Source organism: Rhodnius prolixus, unplaced genomic scaffold (genome assembly GCF_049639745.1).
Source record: "Rhodnius prolixus isolate KJV_2025 unplaced genomic scaffold, Rpr scaffold_2, whole genome shotgun sequence".
Taxonomy (NCBI): Eukaryota; Metazoa; Arthropoda; class Insecta; order Hemiptera; family Reduviidae; genus Rhodnius; species Rhodnius prolixus.
The window spans coordinates 20,281,821-20,302,746 of NW_027411592.1; the positions used below are offsets into that span (position 1 = coordinate 20,281,821).

At 34.2% G+C, this 20,926-nt stretch overlaps 1 protein-coding gene across 1 annotated transcript in view; it reads right to left on the reverse strand.

Moving 5' to 3' along the window:
• LOC141449241 (basic helix-loop-helix ARNT-like protein 1) overlaps nucleotides 1-20,926 on the reverse strand; it is a 186,697-nt gene that overhangs the window by 165,197 nt on the left and 574 nt on the right. Inside the window, exon 2 of the mRNA XM_074118470.1 lies at nucleotides 46-142. Within this exon, the coding sequence (XP_073974571.1) occupies nucleotides 46-134 (89 nt within the window). The 5' untranslated portion in view covers nucleotides 135-142. The remainder of the gene's footprint in view (nucleotides 1-45; nucleotides 143-20,926) is intronic.

A 20,926-nucleotide genomic window follows, 5' to 3' on the forward strand; every position in this document is an offset into this window, starting at 1 on the left:
TGTATTTAAAAAAATTGAAGTATATTAAAATAATGTCAGACCGACCTTGGCATAGTTGTTGGGCCAGCATGTCCAGAATCATCCTGTTCATCGCCCGCTTCATCTTCACCACTCCGGGACGTTGTGTCCTCCATGCTCTCTCCTGAAATTAAATAGATTATTATAACAACTTCCATTGCTTTGATAATAGAAAATATTTAAAGTCACTGCCACCATTATGAAGTGAGCTTTAGCGCAGATCTCTTAATTCAGTTTCTCTTAGGAATTACTTTAACCCGATTAACTTTCATCTTGCATTTGCTTTCATCGATCGGGTGTTTCAAGAACAATTAGATTACTCGAAGGCAATCGACGTTATTACTAGCAGTCTATTATTTAAAATGGAGGCGCCACGGTAGCCGAGCGGGTTAAGAGGCGAGACCTGCGTAGCTAATGTGTATTGTGGTGCTGGGTTCGATTCCCGGTCTTCATCTTGGACTTTATTTAATGGTTAAATGAGAAATAGTAAAGTACGTTTGCTATTCGCCTCCGTCCACGACACCTAGTAAATGGTAGTTGGTCGTTAAGCCCCGCCTGAAAAAATAGGCGATACTTTACTTTACTTTTACTATTATTTAAAATGTATCTAATTTTTTCAGCACTTCCAATTTTACAACTAAATCAAAAGAGGGAAAGTATCAGAGAAGAAGAAGCAAGCCAAGTGTCCAACAATGACCCGGAAAGGTCTTCTTACGGTAATTTGTTGCTACTTCTATCTTTTGTAACGCAATTCTTTAATCACTTTCAGGCAAAGAAGTCTGCTGCCACTAAGTTTTCTCTCCCCTGAAGCTAGTTTAGCTCGCTGTTGTTGATGACCCGATCCAGTCCAGAAGCGGGTAATGCACAGGAGAGAGAAAGGCTCCATGCGCCCTTGATTAAGGTATTAATGTACCTGGATTATAATACTCGGTATTATAGTAAGTTTTAATTACTTAATAATGAAAAAACTTTTCTATCTTAAAAAGGTTTCCACTAAACTTCTATCCTTAATAACATAATTAGCTTTCAGACTTATCTTCATTTAAAGGGTAAGTTAGATTACTTTACGAAAATCGAACTTAACTACATACCAGTTAATAATAAGCTTATAAGATAATTTTACGGATTGATTTTTACAACTTTAGAAATATTTTTAATATTTAGAATTGGTCTCAATTCACTATTGACCACCCTGACCTTGTTCACTAAAAGAGTGCAGATCTTGGGATACTTGCACACCGAAAATGGGATGACTAAATTGCTTGCGAATTCCTTAGGTTATAGTGAATCACCAAACATACTTCCGCCGTCGTGTACGGCTTACTTGGCCACCATCAGATAGCTTACTCACAGTAAAAGAAAGTAAAAAATTATTTTAGGAAGTTATTTCATAATAAAAACTATTTTATAATAATTGTGAATGAATGAATGAATGAATGAATGAATCTTTATTGCTTAAAGAGATCTCATAGCAAGGGTTGACCTTACAAATTTATAAATACAAAAATTATAATACATTATTACAATAGTTAATTAAATATTAGTAAAGAAATAAAATATCAAGTATTATTTAAATTAACTGAGGAAAATAATTTTTTGAGCATAAGTAAAAAACAAAACAAAATAAAACAAAATAAAATCAGAACAAGATATAGAAAAAATAAATCATAAAATAAAAAAATGAAAATAAGAAACGCAACTGAATAGTTCTCTGCAGTAAAGAAGGTAATCTACTTAAAATAAAATAACAATTGATACAATAGGGAATTTGCTAACATGGCTTCTTTTAATTGTTTTTTCTTATTATTGCTACATTGATAAGTTAAGGTGAGCAAGGAAGTTTCATTGTAGCACTATTTTTCTAAATTTGAGACAATTAGTGACAAATAGAAAAATATTATTGACTTTTTCATTATCTCGATCATCTATAGTCAATAGATCTGAAATTTTATTACTATTATCACTACCAGGGTGGTGAGAGAAATACTGAGTGATGAACTTGTTTCTATATTGATTGAGTACCGGACATGTTAGGAGTAGATGTGAAATGTTATCTAAATCATGGTTACATAGTGGACAAACAGAATCAAGGCAGAATTTGGCAGAGTAATTTTGATAATTTAAATGGTTTGTAAACTTTCCAGAGAGACGTAATTGAGAAATAATTCTTAATTTATTTATGTGGAGCTTCGCTTTTAAATAGCTTTCACAACCACCTAGCAAACTATAAGTTCTATAGAGTGTGTTAAAAGAGCTGGAAATTGCGGCATCCACATCTTTACTGATTAGGTGATTCTCCATTCTCTCCAACAAGTTTTTGTAATTGTCACTGATTATTTTCACATCCTGTGATACCCAAATGTCCTCGGCACCCAGCATAACTAGATAGTATCGCAGCTGTTGGCACCAGTTGTAGGGCATATCCATTATGTCCAATAGTTCCCTTTGTCTCATATAGCAAAGTTTTGGAAGATCGATTGTTTCCATATTTAATAATTTAAGCCACCAATTCAACATTCTTTTAAAAATTTTGTATTTAATATGAACTTGACCGGTTTCAAGTCTGACAAAATAGTTTGGCGAGTTTCTAGGGAGCTGGAGAACTGACTTAATGAAAGATAACTGCGCCCTTTCGACCATATCCGCATAAGATGGAGCCCATACCTCGGAAGCATACAGAATAGTTGCCTCAGAAGTAGCTGCAAACAGTTTAATCTTTGTAGCCCAACTGTCAGATTTACTTTTAATGAGAGTATTCTTCACTACTGAATTGGCTATTATACCCTTGGCTAAGAAGTGTTTGCTTGCTTGCCAAAACTTTGCAGAGGACGACACTGGAACCCCCAGATACGTAAAGGTATTCACTACTTGAAGCGGTACATCTCCATAGGTCAATTGCAATCTTTTACCCGGTCGGCCACCTTTACAAAACGGAATTACCACAGTTTTGTCCGTATTGACTGTAAGGCAATTTTCTTTACAATATTCCTGAAGAACATCCAGCTTACGCCGTGCATCTATCCAGCTTCTAGCTAGGATTACCAGATCGTCCGCATAAAGCAAGTGAGATAGTTCTCTAGAATTACCGACTGAAATGCCCTCCACATTCCTGGAAGAGAAGAAATCCTGCAGATCCGCCAAAAACAAGGAAAACAACAGCGGGCTCAGTGTATCTCCTTGGAGGACCCCCTCCGAGATCGGGATATCATACATCGTAGAGCCGTCAGATATGACATAGGTTGCTGATTGATATAACTCAATTAAGAGTCGTAGCATTTTTCCCCCAATCCCCAAACTATAAAGTTTATACCAGAGCTTTTCATGATTTACGGAGTCGAAAGCTCTCCTAAAATCGATAAATATAGCTATAACTTTATTCTTCTTCAGTCTTAGTGCAATATTCACGGCGGAAATCAGCGTAAAAATGCAGTCACAGCAGCTCCTACCCTTTCGAAATCCCATTTGAGTATCAGGAATCAGTTTTTTATTTTCAACCCAATTCGTCAGTCGATTGTATAATACTTTATTAAATATACTTAAGGTACTGTTTAAAATAGAGATACCTCTGTAATTTTTTGGATCAGAAGTTGAATTTTTTTTATGTAACATGAATAGTTTGATCCGTGACCAACTTGGGGGGATAGTTTCTTCTTGCCAAATTTTATTTAACAACCGCAGAACATTTGATGTCCAATAGTTGTTCATTTTCTTAAAATATTCATTTGGAACAAAATCTAAACCAATTGCTTTATTGTTCTTGGCAGAATTTATAGCGTATTGAAGCTCCTCAACAGTAATGTCGGAATCCAACTCTAGAGTATAATAGTGGAGAAATTCTACTTTAACGGATAGCTTTTCAGGCATCAAGTTTTTATAAAAGTTTGCCCAATCTTTCAGTGAAATTGTATTTTTCGTTTGTGGTTTCCTTTGAAACTTTTTAATATTTGACCAAAATTCTTTAGAGTTTTTTGTATTTCCTATTTTTATTAATATCTTATCAAAATACTCTTTTTTGCGTTTAGAGATTAAACTTTTGTATGATTTTTTTGCAGATAAGTAATTCTTTAAAGAGGCCTCATCGAATAAATTCCGACGGCAACATTTGTACAAACTAGTTACAGTTTTTTTTGTCTTGTAACAGCCAGAATCAAACCATGGCTTACTACAATAATTATTTGCAGATCTTGGGATACTTGCACACCGAAAATGGGATGACTAAATTGCTTGCGAATTCCTTAGGTTATAGTGAATCACCAAACATACTTCCGCCGTCGTGTACGGCTTACTTGGCCACCATCAGATAGCTTACTCACAGTAAAAGAAAGTAAAAAATTATTTTAGGAAGTTATTTCATAATAAAAACTATTTTATAATAATTGTGCATATAAATATATATAATGCTTTGTAATAAATTTATATATTTGTGTGTGTATTCGCTGGCTGATCTCCAAATAGTTGTATTTAATCGTAAATACCAGTCTCATCATTTTATAAATACCTCGTGTTCCACTTACTCACACATAAGCAATGTGGTTTTATTTTTCTGTAAGTTGTAAAATAGTTTATTACATGTTAGGTTTTTTTTTGAAAGGCGCAAAGGGGATACCCAACATCTAATTAAATCTATTAATGTCCGGCTGAAAAGAGATATTTGTTGTATATTAGATATTATGATGCTGAAAAAAAAAATGTTTCGTAGAGACGAATTAAAGAAGACTAATTATTTGTTTTTTTGAAGACTGAATTCTTTACAGCCGAGAGAATACCAGGTATTTATAAAAAATCAGGTGAGAATTCGCACTTCTAAGATATTATTACAAAAATATTTGTCGGCATTTGCAAAGGAATTGGAAAAAAAAATGTGTATAATTTCCGACGATCGACCAGCACGTGTGTTATGAGTAGGGAACGGATTCGTATGTATTTACATATTTTTTTCTAGGCAATTTACAGACGTTTTTCAACTAGAAGTATTCATACTGACACTTTTTAAGCCGTTTGAGTCTACTTTTATTTCACATATTTCCACATATTTGGATGTTATCGCATATTTATACATATTTGATTAAAATAAATAAATATTTCTACATATTTAATCAAAATATGTACATATTTTTTCATATTTTTCATTTTGGGCATATTTTCATAATTGGGAGGTGGTTGACAGGAACTGTGAACCACAGACTGTAGGGCTGTGAATCACAGTGGGTACAATGGTTATTGTAATTTACAGAGAATGCTGCTAAACAGTGACGGGCACTTGTTAGTTCTTTGAAGTTGTCTGACGTTGTCTGTTCTTTCAGCTCGTTCGTTGAAGTGTCCAATTCATTTCGTTCGGTCACTTAGTGTATTCTTTTTGGGGTGAAATGCCACGAACATCGGCCTAAAACAAACAACTGGTTGCTAAATATCTTCGCGAGTTTCCAGCAGAACTTTTTCGAAGTGATGGAGACATTTTGTACTGCACAGCTTGTGACAAGTGCGTTTCTTGCTCTCAACGTTCCCAAGTCACCCAACATATTGCCACCGGATCGCACATAGAGAATAAAAACAGAAAGAAAGAGAGGACGTCCTATCAAGCCTTCCTTACATCTCCATCATCAAGTAAGTCTACTCTGAGTACAGATCTGTGTCGGGCTTTGGTTAGAGCAGATATCCCTTGCCACAAACTTAAAAATCCTCATTACCCAACTTGAGTCCCAAAATGTTCGACTGACAGAAAACGTGTCCAACGTTAAAAAAGTCATCGAAAAGGTGGAAGGAATACCTGGGAGTAAGGGAGTTCTGATCAGATCAAAACTGGTAGAAGTACTGAGCAAGAACAAAGGGTGGGAGACCATCTGCCAGATTTCTGATATTATCAGTGGAACAGAAGTCACCTCAGAACATCGTGTACCCTTTACAACCAACGAGATAACTTCTTTCAGCAAGGCACCTGTAACACCTGTAGATGTTGAACGATCTTTTAGTCGTTACAAGTCCATCTTACGCCCAGATCGTCGTCACTTTACGTTCCAACATTTGAAATTTCATGTGGTTGCAAACAATTTCGAAGAGTGAAGTTTTCAAAATTGAAAATTTAACACATCTTTTTATAAATAGTAAAAATGTTCTTTGTTGTATAAATCATTATAACTTGTAAAAACAAATTATTTTGTTCCTAATAAATTATTATAAATTGTAAAAATGTTCTTTTCTTGTATAAATAATTATAACTTGCCCCCCCCAAAATAAATTCCATTTTCATAAAAAAAAATGTCCATTTTACTTAAATATTCCAGAAAATATTTTAAGAAAATCACATATTTTCCTCATAATTGACGAAAATAAATGCATATTTTAGTTAAATATTTGGCATTTTTAAATACATAAAAATCCGTTCCTTAGTTATGAGGTTCAGGAGATAATATAGCTTGTTTTTATTATAAGGCACATCACAATCAAAGGTTATTGGTGCCTGCAGTTTTTTGCAGTGTCCTGCTGGCTTCCGGATAGTGTTCTCTCGTTATAGACTTTTTTTTGTATAGTCTTATACAAAACTCACGTGATTCCTCCTTATTGACTTATTTAAAAAAAATATATATCATTGGAATTATAAATGTAATTCAACTAATTTTCTGTATTTATTACAGTTGTGAAAATAAAATGTATATAATATAAAAAAGCTTTAACGTATCGTTCAGACGATGTCTAATGTAATTTCTTTACATTAGAGTACGAGAGGCTTTAAGTGCTCAAGTGAGCACTTGACATTAAACCAACTTTGGATATTAAAAAACAGAACAAACATGTGCCTTCCTTTAAACAAATCTAACCAATAAAAATAATCGTCACAAACTGGAATATTACTTCAAACTATTGGAATAAACTGAAATTGCTGAAATTGCCACACAGAGGTTCCCTGGGTTCGAAACCAGGTGTTGGCCACCCATAAATTTATCTCTCTAGAAGCCACTAACAGTTTAACTGAAATATGAGTGTAACCATATTTTCTAAATTATAATAAATTCTTTCTGATGATACTGGTATAATTAATGAACAATTATTTACCATGTATGCGCAACTGAATAGAATATGTAAAAAATAATACAGTGGAGTCTCCTATTTATTAGCCGCTATTAATGCAATTAATAAATTCATTTTCACAAACAATAATTAAAAGTAGTTTCTGTATTTTAATGACTAATAAATTAGAAACGAAAATCAATATTTGCAAGGTTAAAAAAAGATCAATAAAAAAACTATAATTGTTTTTAATATTACCATCATTTTGTTGAAATAATTTTTATCCTTCAATTCTCTTTTGCCCGCCTTCATTGTGATTGGCGTAAAATTATATAATCACTAACTACCATGTATTCAATTTATTTATGCAATACTTCCATTTTTGTTTTGGTTCAGCAACCACTAGCCAATATCCTGCATTTTAGGAAATTAGATAATTGCATGCCTCCGTCATCATCGCCAGAGCTAACATAGGTAACCTGTCAGCTTGTTTTGATTGGGCTGAGAGATTCCAAATTAAAGAAAGATTAATTAATACGAGGGTCGTTTGAAAAGTCCGTGCAAAGTCAGAGAGATAGCACCACTGGCGCGTATCGAGGTTATGTTTAGTTAGTAGCATCTCTTGGAAGAACACACACCAAGTTTCAGCCAGATCGGTCTATTTCTTTGTGTTTGGCATTCGTTTGAATCGAGGAAGTCGAGTGATTTTCAAAAAATGGACGAAAAAGAATTTCGTGTGTTGATTAAACACTACTTTATGAAAGGCAAAACGCCTCAGGATACTAAAGAGAAGCTTGATAAACATTATGGTGACTCTGCACCTTCGATTAGAACAGTTTATAAGTGGTTTCAAAATATTCGGAGTGGCCATATGGGCACAAGTGACGCTGAACGTTCTGGACGCCCTGTTGAGGTTAATACTCCAGAAATCATTGATAAAATCCATGATATGGTGATGGATGAGAGAAGAGTGAAGGTGCGTGAGATTGCTAGTGCTGTGGGCATCTCGAATGAACGGGTACATAATATTTTGCATCAACATTTGGACATGACAAAGCTATCCGCAAGATGGGTGCCGCGATTGCTCACACTTGACCAAAAACGAAATCGTGTGAAGTGTTGCAAGGACGGTTTGCAGCTGTTCCAGAAGAATCCGCAGGACTTTAAGCGTCGTTTCGTCACTGTGGATGAAACATGGATACATCACTACACTCCTGAGACCAAAGAACAATCTAAACAATGGGTTACCAAGGGGGAATCTGCGCCAAAAAAGGCGAAGACCGTTCCTTCGGCCGGAAAGATTATGGCGACTGTCTTTTGGGATTCGCTAGGAATAATCCTCATCGACTATCTGGAAAAGGGTAAAACTATTACAGGTGCATATTATTCATCGTTATTGGACCGTTTGAAAACCGAGCTGCAAGAAAAACGCCCACGATTGGCCCACAAAAAAGTCCTTTTCCATCACGACAACGCACCAGCTCACACCTCAGCAGTTGTGGTCGCAAAATTAATGGAAATAGGGTTCCAACTCGTGTATTGAAAAAAGCTCCGGATGCTAATGACCTGAGATGTTGACGCGTCTTAAATAAATTAAAAAAAAAAAAAGAAAAAATAACTTTCCATCTAATTATGTCGCCATTACACGGTTTAAGTGGCAAAAAAATAGTATTTGAGTGGATCTAATTAGAAGTTTCATGTCAAAATAGAATAGACCTGAGAGCATGGTACTATAATGGGTAAAACTGCCGTAGTAGAAGACGATTTTCCACGCAATCGAAGAGTATCTGAGATCAGTAATGAGACTGGTGCAAAATTTTTGTATACAATGGAGTCAATAGAGCAACAGATTGGCAGTGCCACCTTGGAGATAGTACGAGTACGAAATGGAAAGGAATATTTGCAATGATTGAGATGTATCAAATTGAGTTTGAGAATACAAGTAAAAACATATCCCTCGAAGCTAACCTACTGTCTACGAGTACGAGTATGAAGATATTTTTGGCAAAAGAATTGTGCTACAGCTTTTGGATCTCCGGCATTGAATCTTGAAGTAATAGTTAGCAGCTGGATGCAGCAAGGACCACGTTAGGATTGAAGACTGATCAGGGTGTGAAATAATTTCTTTAATAACTTAATAAACCTAATGCACCCTGCTAAAGTATAACTATAAAAACTTGATAGAATGAGAAAAAAAGAACAAATCTTTCATGGTAAGCAAAGATGCAAATCTGATGAGCGATCCAAATAGAACCGTTAAGGACGGCAGGAAACTGCGGAAACAGGAATAGTTTGAATCGGTTCTATTTATCTGCCAAAGAAACAAAGTTGTTCAGGAAAATGTCCGGGGGTGACTGAATGGCACTGCACCATTAACTAAGGGAGGTCCCACATTTCTTTAGGTTGACAAAATACCCAAATTTGCGGCAGTTATTAAAAACAAGGTTTTGGGGGCAAAATTAAGGAATCAAATCACCTTAAATAAAAATAGTAGAGAGATAATAAAAGGTCCTACAGGTGCTCACGTTAAACAAGATTGAATAACGCATTTCGACAAGATGACTGAATCTGACTCAGTTGTGCATTCCTTGAGTCATTAGTTGTTTTTGATAAGGTGAGACACGAGCATGTTACAGATCTAAGAGGGGCACCCAATAATCTTAAAACTGTTATTTCCGCTCTTTTTTTTTGTTTTTAAGAAACTGAAGATAAACATATTGAGGTTCACTGCACTGGTGGGATTAATGTACTTAGATGTGTACATGTACATCAGGGTGACCCTTTTTTGACTTCATTAAAATATTTCGCAAGAGACCTACATCATTCCTAAGTTAGTGATCACGACTTCTCTGAAAACATCAGATTTAGGAGAGGTTCATAAGAAATTAAATTTTTATGGATGTCATTGGCTGTGATTGCGAGCTGCACAAATAGAAACTAGTTATGGGAAGAATATGCTAAAGGCCTATTGGTTTAGTTGTCAATCCAATGAAATACGCGATAGTTATCACCATGGTGAATGAAACCAGCAAAATTTCACTTAGATCAAAGCGGTCATGGAATGCTCTTGTGATCAGGGGTCCCCAAACTATGGCCCGCGAGCCACATGCGGCCTCCTGAGGACATTTATCCGGCCCCCGCCGCACTTCCGGAAGGGGCATCTCTTTCATTGGTGGTCAGTGAGAGGAGCCACTAAATGTGGCGGTGCCGCAAAGCGCTGGGTCGCTCATGTACAGTACTACTTCCGATGACGCGGGATGCACGCGTCACGGCTCCGAAAAATAACAGCAGAAGTAGGAAGAATGGCAAAGCACTATAACTAAACCGGACATTGACCATCTCATTAGCCAAAAGAAGGTCCATAATTCCCACAGAAATACTGGGCAGTTTGTTGATTTAAATTTACTTGTTCTTTATTTTAAATATTCTATTTGTTCCCGTTTTGTTTTGTTTTTTTACTTTAAAATAGTTTGTTTTATAGTCCGGCTCTCCAACGGTCTGAGGCACAGTGAACTGGCCCCCTGTGTAAAATGTTTGGGGACCCCTGATCTAGATAAGTGAGGGTGGACGACATCGAGTACACAGTAGCAGATCTTTCATGTTCTTCCACCAAACTCATCTACCCCTATTTAGGAAGTATTATAAATAGAATCAATATTACTTTAATCTCGAATTCTACTGAGATTACAGCTGCAGCAGCATTTAACATTTATACACAATTTTCTAAATATTTTTTTCTTTAGTTTTATTAATCCATTTAATTTTGATGTTTTACTGTTTTACAGTCATAAAGCAATGGTTTATGAGCAAAGACTACACTTCAGTGACGTGAGTGTAACCTGATATATTTGGGAAAACCCATGTTAAAAGCGACTCTTTTTCTTGAAAAATTAAGACATCATGAAGAAATTTGAAAAAATAATAAATAATTTTTTCTTTATTTTTAAAAAATCTAAATAACAGCATTATTTAATATTTCCACTTAAAATGAACTAGATAGGAACTCAAAAAATTTATTACTACCATAAAACAGGAAATAAAGGTACAAAAATCACTTAAATTAGATTGGACTTTTATAGGATGCTCTGTATAATTCTTTAAAACACTTCCCAGATGGACAATTACGTCACTTTATAGACATTTTTATGGATTGAGTTTTAAAGTGAAAAAAGAAAGATTAAGAACTTCAACAACTGTAGTAACTTAAGCATTAAGCACCAGTCACATCAATGGTTAGGCTTGATCTTATTTCTAGTAACTAAATTTTTATTTTCCTCTTAGGCAGTATTGCCGATGAAAATCAAATCTTCGAACTTGAACTGCCTCTGGAAATGTAAAAACTTTGCGCAAAAGAACTGAACGATCTACATAAGTTGATGGGTCCTCCTTTATTTATAGCCTTCATCCTCTCTTGAGAGCTAAAGAAATAAAGATTAATACTCCAACGAGGTATCGTCACCTCCCTCGTAACAGAAATTTTCGGTTATAAACAATGTCCAAGTTTTTGCTTTTTTCAGATTTCGTAATTTTCTCGAAGATTTTCATGAAACTTCGAGAACCATCCGACTGTAAACAAAACTACTGTTTCAACTAAACTTTACACGACAAGCCCAATTGTTGCTATTGATGTACTTAAACTTATCTTTCGCAGACTCTTGAACGCAGGGGTCCCCAAATTTTTTACACAGGGAGCCAGTTCATTGTCCCTCAGAACGCTGGAGGGCCGGACTATAAAACAATTTTAATGTAAAAAAAAACAAAACGGGAACAAATAAAATATTTAAAATAAAGAACAAGTAAATTTAAATCAACAAACTGCCCAGTATTTCTGTGGGAATTATGGACCTGCTTTTGGCTAATGAGATGGTCAATGTCCGGTTTAGTTAAAGTGCTTTGCCTTTTTTCCTACTTCTGCTGTTATTTTACACTGTTTTCGGAGCCGGGACGCGTGCATCCCGCGTCATCGGAAGTAGTACTGTACATGAGCGACGCAGCGCTTTGCGGCACCGCAAATCTCACTGACTACCAATTAAAGAGATGCCCCTTCTGGAAGTGCGGCGGGGGCTGGATAAATCTCCTCAGGGGGCCGCAAGTGGCCCGCGAGCCGTAGTTTGGGGACCCCTGCTCTTGAGATTCACCCAATTTTCTATGATCACTAACTAAGACTTAGGTTTCTAGCTGAAAGTTCTAAAAAATTAATAAACACTTAGGAAAATGTTTAAATCCAAATTCAGCGAGCCCAGGACATTCACTTTTACTAAGTTCAAATGATATTCTTGTGGTCCAGTTGCTGGTCTAGCTCGTGGAAACAATTCCACAAGTGGAACTTTTGTGAATTTTCTCAAATTTTTCCAAACTGAAGTTTATTTAGGCATTGTCTCGAAGAATCTCCAGTTTTTCTATTCTCTTTAGCACAGATATCTGAGCTGGTCTTGTTAGATTTAGTTTATGCTTAGTTTTTTTCATTACGTCCAATAGCTTAGAATACCTTACGAGATTGGCCATCCTTCCAAATTCCTCTAAAACGCCATTCAGAACGGTTTCACTCCGTGCTAATCCCTGAATTTCTCAGCATAACCTCGTTGCTGATCACATCTATAGCGATACAGATATTCTTAGCACAAGAGAAACCACTATTTCACCATGTTCCCATACAACTTATTCTCCATTTCAGGTGAAAATCTTCTGCCTCGACTCACTTGTTTCTGTGGTTAAAATTTATATTCTAGATTCTCTTACCTCTTCATTCTCACGCTTTTGAACTTATTTAACTTCATTTTTTTGAACTTGAACTTTATTAGCCCAAAATCGTGTCATTTTTATTGGTTTTATTTTCTTTTAGAATGGTTCTCGTCTTTACGAGGAAAAGCTGGAAAACGTAGTCATTAAGTTACACAATACCCACCGTCTAACGGATGCATTACGAGACAGCATATTTCTTACAAATTAGGTGAGCATTGATGATTGTTAGTAACCCTACAACAATCGAAGCATTACATGGTTATCAAGAATTCATGCGGAAATTATCATTGGCCATATTCTCGCGAATCGAACTCCAGTTAATTATCAAAATCTAAATATGAGAGTGTAAAGATAATTTGGTTGACTTTATCCGTCAAAACACTCCTGTTTTCTGTTTCCAGCCGGTTCCGGATTTTCATCAGTTTAGCACGGAGAATGTGAATTACTTGCTTTTTTTTAACATCATCCAGATTTAATATTTGTATTCACCAAGAAGGGGAAGGTTTTTAACTTCATAACCAATCCAACTGTTAAGTAGAGATGCATAACCTTCTTTCTTTCATTTTGGTTTTACAAGTGGGAATTAACTTTACAAAACATTCGCTGTTTTATGGAAGCCTTGAATGGATTTTTTTGTTCTTTCATTTTTTTTTTTTGCTAAAGTGATTAACCACAAGGACATTTTGTCAATTAAAACTTCGCTGTCACTACCTATGTATATGTTTTTTATTGCTTTTTGAGGGATAAGTATAAATTGAATTTATTGTAACAACATTAACCCAAAACCGAGAACACTACCTCGAAATCCCACTAGAGCTGAACACTAAATATAACTCCTCAATTTTCCATCTACAACGGTGTTTCCCAACGTGGGGCCCACGCCCCCCAGGGGGGCAATTCGAAAATGGACTCGACACGACTTTAACCCTTTCGCTCCGGGCCATTTAAATGCAATGCAAGATATCGGTGCCAAATTTAACAAAAAAACCAAATTCTTAAATAATTGCGGTAAATAATTATTAGGTATAATTTCGTTTGACGAGACCAAAATATCAACTGGGTGATTGGAGTCGTCAAGTAAACTTCGTCCGGGGTTCACCGCGGAGCGTGAACGTGGAGACTTGAGACTGAAGCTAACCAAATTGGAACCTAATATAAAATCTCTATGCAGCAAGCATCAAGCGCAAGGATCTTACTAAATTAAAATAATAAATTAATATAGAAAAATCTGTATTAAAATTGTTTAAATTTAATACAACTCTACGGAAGTGCCAAAAAATCAAACATCAACCGACTTCAGACCTTACAATCAAAAATTCTAAGAACAATAGTTAACGCTCCCTTCTACGTCTCCAATCATACTGTACACTCCGATCTCAATATTCCTCTCGTTTCTGGAAATAGCCAAATCTCGTTACACAAAACTCCATTCAAATCTACACAGTCACTACAACCCTCTGATCCACAACATGTCTACCACAACACTTCCTTCTAATCCTCAACGCAGACTAAAGCGGCGGTGGCCACGCGACCATCTCAACACAACGCCGACCTCCTAGGATGGTTGCTGCGTAAGCTTGCCAATCTGGCGAACTAACGGCTTCCATCACTGGATGGTCGTCGTTCACTCCACTCACGCTCTTGGCACAACACGCAGGTGCGCGTGTGTGTATGAACATACATATATATGCGTGCATATGTATTTGCGCCATCCTTATCACTCATCTCTTTTGCCTATTGTACTGTATACAGTTGCAAAATAAATAAACAAATAAAAATATAAAAAATTATTTGGAATTTGAATTTCAGTTTTTCATTGTATGTTTTGAAATTTTACTTACTATGTTTTGCGAACAATTTCATAGTGATTTCTTCCTAGAACCTATCATTTATGTTTCTTAAGTGAACAAATAAATTTTTTAATTTTAAAAATTATGTATGTTACATAGGGGGGCATACAAATTTTAGAAAGGTTAAGGTGGGGCATGGCACAAAAAAGGTTGGGAAACACTGATCTACAATGACAAGTTTAGTAAATAAACGGTTAAAGTATTGTAGACAATTGCACATACAATTTGAACTTATCAAAGCTATATCCTACAAGAGCTGATAATTTTTCCGTTATACTTAAGAACAATTATTTCACAAAAGGTATTTAATTGGATAATCCACTAACGCTCCAACAAATGGCGTAAGAGATTTGCTTAATAAATTGATAATGTTTAACAAATCGATTCTTTTAAAAATATCAAGTATTTATTAAATGCGTGGAAATTAATTGTTTTTTCCTTTGAAGTAACCGGATCTTACAATAGATTTTCTCTTTTCCTAGGAGCGTCTTACAAAAAACGAATAATTTGTTTTTATTCTAAGGCTGGCCGACTGGAGGCTTTTTCAAAGCACAGCTGTAGAAGACTTCTAAGAAAAAATGAAATCTAAGGGCTGGCAGCTGGATTCGAACCCAAGATTTCCACACGGGGAATTCAGTATGCTGAACCAGAAAGCTAAACCTTTCCTAATGTTCAGTTATTATAAATTACTTGTATTATGTGTAATCTGAAATTAGTATCAACTGATTATTAAAAATACTGAAGCTTTAATATCGCGATAGCACAATGTCGTGAAGTTAAAGAGTAAAGTAATGTCGATTTATTAAGGCGAACTTTACATCCTATTATCAAATTTGGTGTCGTAGACGGAGGCGGATAGAAAACATATTTTACTATAGACTCTTTTTAATAAATCATTAAATAAAATCCAAGGTCTTGACTGGGAATCACATCCCAGTGCGGGCCAAATAGTGATGTACATTACCATTCGCCATGATACGCACCTGATTAGTTGAAATTGAAATAGTGCAAATTGATTGGCTGTTGGGTTTTGCGAATGAAATTATCGTTACAGTACAGCATGGTACTGTATTATTGCTGAAATTCGCACCTGATTGGTTGAAATCATTGAAATAGTGCTAATTGATTGGCAACTGAGTAGGAGTTGTAAAGGAGTGTTGAAAGTTGCAACTGTTAATTGATATTTTAAAATTATTCATATATTACTAACAGTAATATTAACACGTCAAACAGAAGCCATTCTCCCCTTTATCAGGTTAAGCATTAAAACACTCCAATGAGAATTCTTAACATGGAGTACTACTTTAGAACTATGTGAACGCTTAAAAAGTTATTTATTTATTTATTTTTATCTACAAAGTTAGGTATTAAGTAGTTCCGAAGATGGTAATAAAACTACAAATCTATATTAGTGTTGTTCTGCTGTACAATACCATTGTAACGGAATCCGTAAATGCTTTGTTTTATTTTTAACATCACTACTTCTCTCGTTATCGTTCTTTAAGGCGGCCATTACTTCTGTTTTTTTCAACTGACAAACCAACAGAAAGCTTCATCTTGTTGAATAAATGTAACTTTGGTCCATCAAATAAATACGGGTTTCCCCTAGTTATTCTTAATTGTTAGCTTGATATATATTTTTTTTTTTTTTTTTTACAATCAATATGGAATTAAATGTCCAAATTTAGAGGAAATCGGCAAACCAGAAATAAAACTTCATTCAAATTCAAATTGTCCTTTAGTGCAAGGTCTAAATTGAGTCCTTAAAAGAAGTTTTATCAAATCTGCAATTTTCCGTTTTTGAGATATTTTGTTCGCAAACAGAATGTTTTCTAAAAACCTCTTTCTTGCTATCAGAAATTCTCAAAACGCATATTTATGGTAAAAAGGCGAAATAGAAAATTTGACATAGCAACAATTTTCTAACCTAGTAAAAGAAATAAAAGCACCTAATAAATACAACTATTAAAAGGGGATATATTATGTACAGAACACTCGACAAGTCTGAACATTAAAATAAAATTATGTTTGTACAAGTATCTGGTAAATATGGATCGGTTTTTAAATTAGTTTATTGGACCATTGCAGTAGGAAAAAAAAAAAATTATAAGGTAAACATTTCAAAAAAGTCATAGATCTACGTGTCAGCAATTAGCATAAAAAGTTAATTGGAATATACATTTTTTTTCTTTTTATTTAAGGATTCTACAGCTAAAGAGCTAGTACAAGTAAACAATAAAATGTACAATAAAGTATGTGCGTTGTCTCGGCATACGCACGCTGGCTTGATTTCATGAACGGCGGCCATGCAGGTAGGCCTTACAATACCAGGATCTCGGGATCCCGAATACCGGAATCCCGGACGATTTTTGTCCGTAATTAAAAATCGGTATTTATGTAAAAATACCGGTATTTTTGTATTACATTGGTTGATAAAAATTGAATTTATACACAATTTATCATTTTTCAGATAAAGAATTTAATTTATTATCTTCAATTATTGCTGCTCTTACTCCTGTAAAATTAACAGTAGATGCATTATGCCGAAAAGATGCAAATCTTTTGACGGCTGACGCTTCTTTGACATTTACGTTAAATACTCTTTCCCAGCAAAAATCTACAATTGCATTAGAATTATTGGAAGCATTAAAATCTCGAATTTTACTGCGACGAACTGAATTATCACAAATACTTCAGTATCTGCAAAAAGGCTCACAAGATGTTGTAGAAGTATTTAAACGCATATCCAAATTTACTATCATTAAAAAAATTGTAAGCTTAACAAAACGGCTCACACATGAAAATCTAGAAGATACAGAAGATATGGAAGTTGTGCAAGAAACATCCCTTCCAATATCTTTTCAAATTAGTAACGAAACAATATTAGAATCTGACAAGGTAAACGTAAACGCATTAAAGAGAAAACTACAGGCAGCAATAGACGAAACACTAAATACTTCACCCGTGCCCGCGTTTAAAAAAATTCCAAGTCTGGAACAAAAAATAAAAGATGAAATTACTTTTTTTGAAAAATCAGGAACCAAAGGAACGTATTTACAAAATGTGTATGATTTCTTAATGACAATAGTGCCGACAAGTGTAGAATCAGAAAGAGCTTTTTCAGCGGCTGGTTATATTTGTACGAAAATTCGGTCCTCGCTTGATGATGAAACGATTGATTGTTTATGTTTTTTAAGAGCATACTTTAATAAACAAAACGCAAGTTATTAATATTGTTTCATAAATACTTTCAATTAATTATATTTTTCGCTTCTTTAATTACATAATGCCATGCGAGCATACAACATAAAATTTAATATGTACTTTTTTTATTTGCACGATTTTTTTATCTATTCCTACTCTCTATGTAATAAAATTAATAATATCTACTCATTTCAGAACAATATTTATTAGATTTCAGCAATTATTTGTTAACAAGTCAATATAATATCTGATGTAAGTAAAAATATAACTAGTAAATTTTTTATTAATAATACCGGTTTTAATACCGGTATCCCGATATTTCAAATTTCAAATATCAAATACCGGCATTCAGATTTTACTTCGGTATTGTAAGCCCTACATGCAGGGCTGGTAGCCAGAATTGGCCCTCAAGGGAGTGCTACTGCCTCACTGGTTAGTGGAATTTTTAAGTCGGTATAGATGGTGAGGTTTGATTTGTAAAAAGTGGAGCATAGACTACAGAATGTAGGAATTTGGATAGTAAAGAGTGAATGCGATTGAGGTTTGTGGGTTTGGCAGTCCTGTACAGTTCCAAGTCCATGTTGGAGCTAGCAGAGTGTTGTCGTTTGTTGTGCAAAGCGAGTTTGGAGGGTTTGTCTAATACAGCGTTTCCCAACCTGTGGTACGCGTAGTTGCTGGTTGGTAGTACGCGAAAAATAATCAATAATGGCGGGCACAAAAATTTAAAAAAAAAATGACAGCATAAAAATATCAAAGAAACGTTTTTTCCTATAATACATAAAAATTATTTTAATTAATAATGTTAAACAGTAAAGTTTTAAATATGTACAGTAATAAGGTTGGTCTGTCTCAAGATATACGAGAAAATATAACATCAGATTTAACAGGAAATAAATGATCTTTCATGGAGTATTTTCCAAAACCCGAAAACACAAATGATAATTGGATTTTAAACCTTTTCTATAAAGAAAATTTAGGAAAAGCTACATAACTATCAATAAAAGATAAAGAAAATTTAATAGAATTATCATACGGCAGAACTTGAATGATAACTATGTAAAAATCTGCTTAAAGATACTTTGTAATGATGATTACAATGATTGTAATGAGTAAGCTCTTTATTTGTATAGAGATACAGTGTATCTGTTACAAAGGAGTTCAAGTTCATATTTACTTTATAAATTTTGTAATGTGTAAGATCCAACAACATTAAATTTAATTGGTACTTACAGGTAGTTGAATGCTTAAAAGAAATTAATTTAGAAAGATTTGGGCACAAACATAATAATCCTAAAGAAGAACTTTGTAAATTAATTAATAATCTTGAAGAGAAAAATATGTACGCAATTTTTAATTATTTAAAAAAAGTTTTAAATCTAGGATCTTACACATTACAAAGTTTATAAAGTAAATATGAACTTGAACTCCTTTGTAACAGATACACTGTATCTCTATACAAATAAAGATAATAATAGTAAAATAACACACTCGGAATAACAAATTTCACGAAATACAATCATTTTTACGAAGTGGTACAAATTAGCATGATGTACTACCAAATAGTACGTGAGCCAAAAAAGGTTGGGAAACGCTAGTCTAATAGTTTCTTTAAATTTCTGTTTCTGTAATTCAGTTCACTTTGTTTGAGGGTTCCATAATAATCCTTTAACAGAAAGGAGTCCTAGATAAAGGACTTAAGTAATTGCTGGGAGGAAAGTATGATCAAAATATATAGGCGGGGAGGATTTTACGGTCTATGGTGAAAACAATGTGCTCGTATTGTTTATTTATCAGTAATCCCTTAATTCTCTACTTCCAATGCAAGGGTTCCAGGATGTTAAAGTGGACTTGGAGATGGCGAGTAGTCATTACTAGAAGAAAGGGTAACCATATTATCGGCGAAGGTAAAGGTGTTTTGGGGTTGAAGTGGTAGATCTATCATCGAAATAATTAACCAGAAAATTTCCAAAAAACTGAATAATCGAATTGGTAACTGATTTTGACCTTTCTATGATTTTCCGTTTTTGTGTTAAGCACACAAATACACACACGCGCATACGCACCCAAGGGGAGAGAGACCAATTTGCAAAATACCACTTTTTCGGACCCAAAAAATCAAGAACCACTTTTTAAGTTTACACTTTCATATTTTAAATATTTTCCAATAAAACGATCCAACTTTGAAATTGTTAATGTATATTTTGGGAAGGTTTATTACATTAGAATTTGTTTTTCTAATAACTTTTCCAGAAAATGAGTGAACTAAAAAAAAAAAAAAAAAAAAATTAACAAGAGGCGCGTCGTAGGACTGGCAAAATCCCGAACCACAACATGGATTATATTGAGGTAGGTCCGGTCATTTCGCCACATCTCTGCTACTTCCGTAAACACCCCTTTACTATGGTACTTGAATACAATCAATAAACATGTTTGTAAAATCTTGAAGCTTTAATGCAGCAACAATTATTGCTCATAATTCAATCGATTAAAGTATAATTCATAATGTTTAAATATATTTTCGTAGAAATTTATTTATTTTTAATATATATATAAATCATTAATGAAAACATGGATGCGTAATTTTGGTAAAGAAAAAATTATATTTGCTAGTTAAAACTAAAGCTACATAACTACTATTATTTATAAATTTTATTTATAAAAATAAAATTAATCTTCAAAGCCTTCAAGAACTGTCACGTGCAACTACTTTTGACATAAGCAGCTGAGTTTCTAAGTACTAAATACTACTTTGATTTCAAGTAAAACATACATTCATGAAGTTTACAATAATAACTGCGCTTTACGATTTAAACACAAATTTCTAATATAAAAACTTTTTTTTTCTGGAATAAATATTTATAAGAGTAGATAACAAAGTGGTTGCAATCATAATACAATTTATAAGGTAAGCTGAAATTCTATCCAAAACATAAAGGGCTTATAATCTTATCGACTTAAATTATTGAGAAATAAAAAGGATCTTCATAAATGCATAATCGGCAACCGTAAAACGAAAATCATCCGTATGATCAAAGCTTCGTTCAAACCAAGTAAATCAAATAACATCAGAAGGGCAGACATAATATCTAACGAAGGAATTATCATTC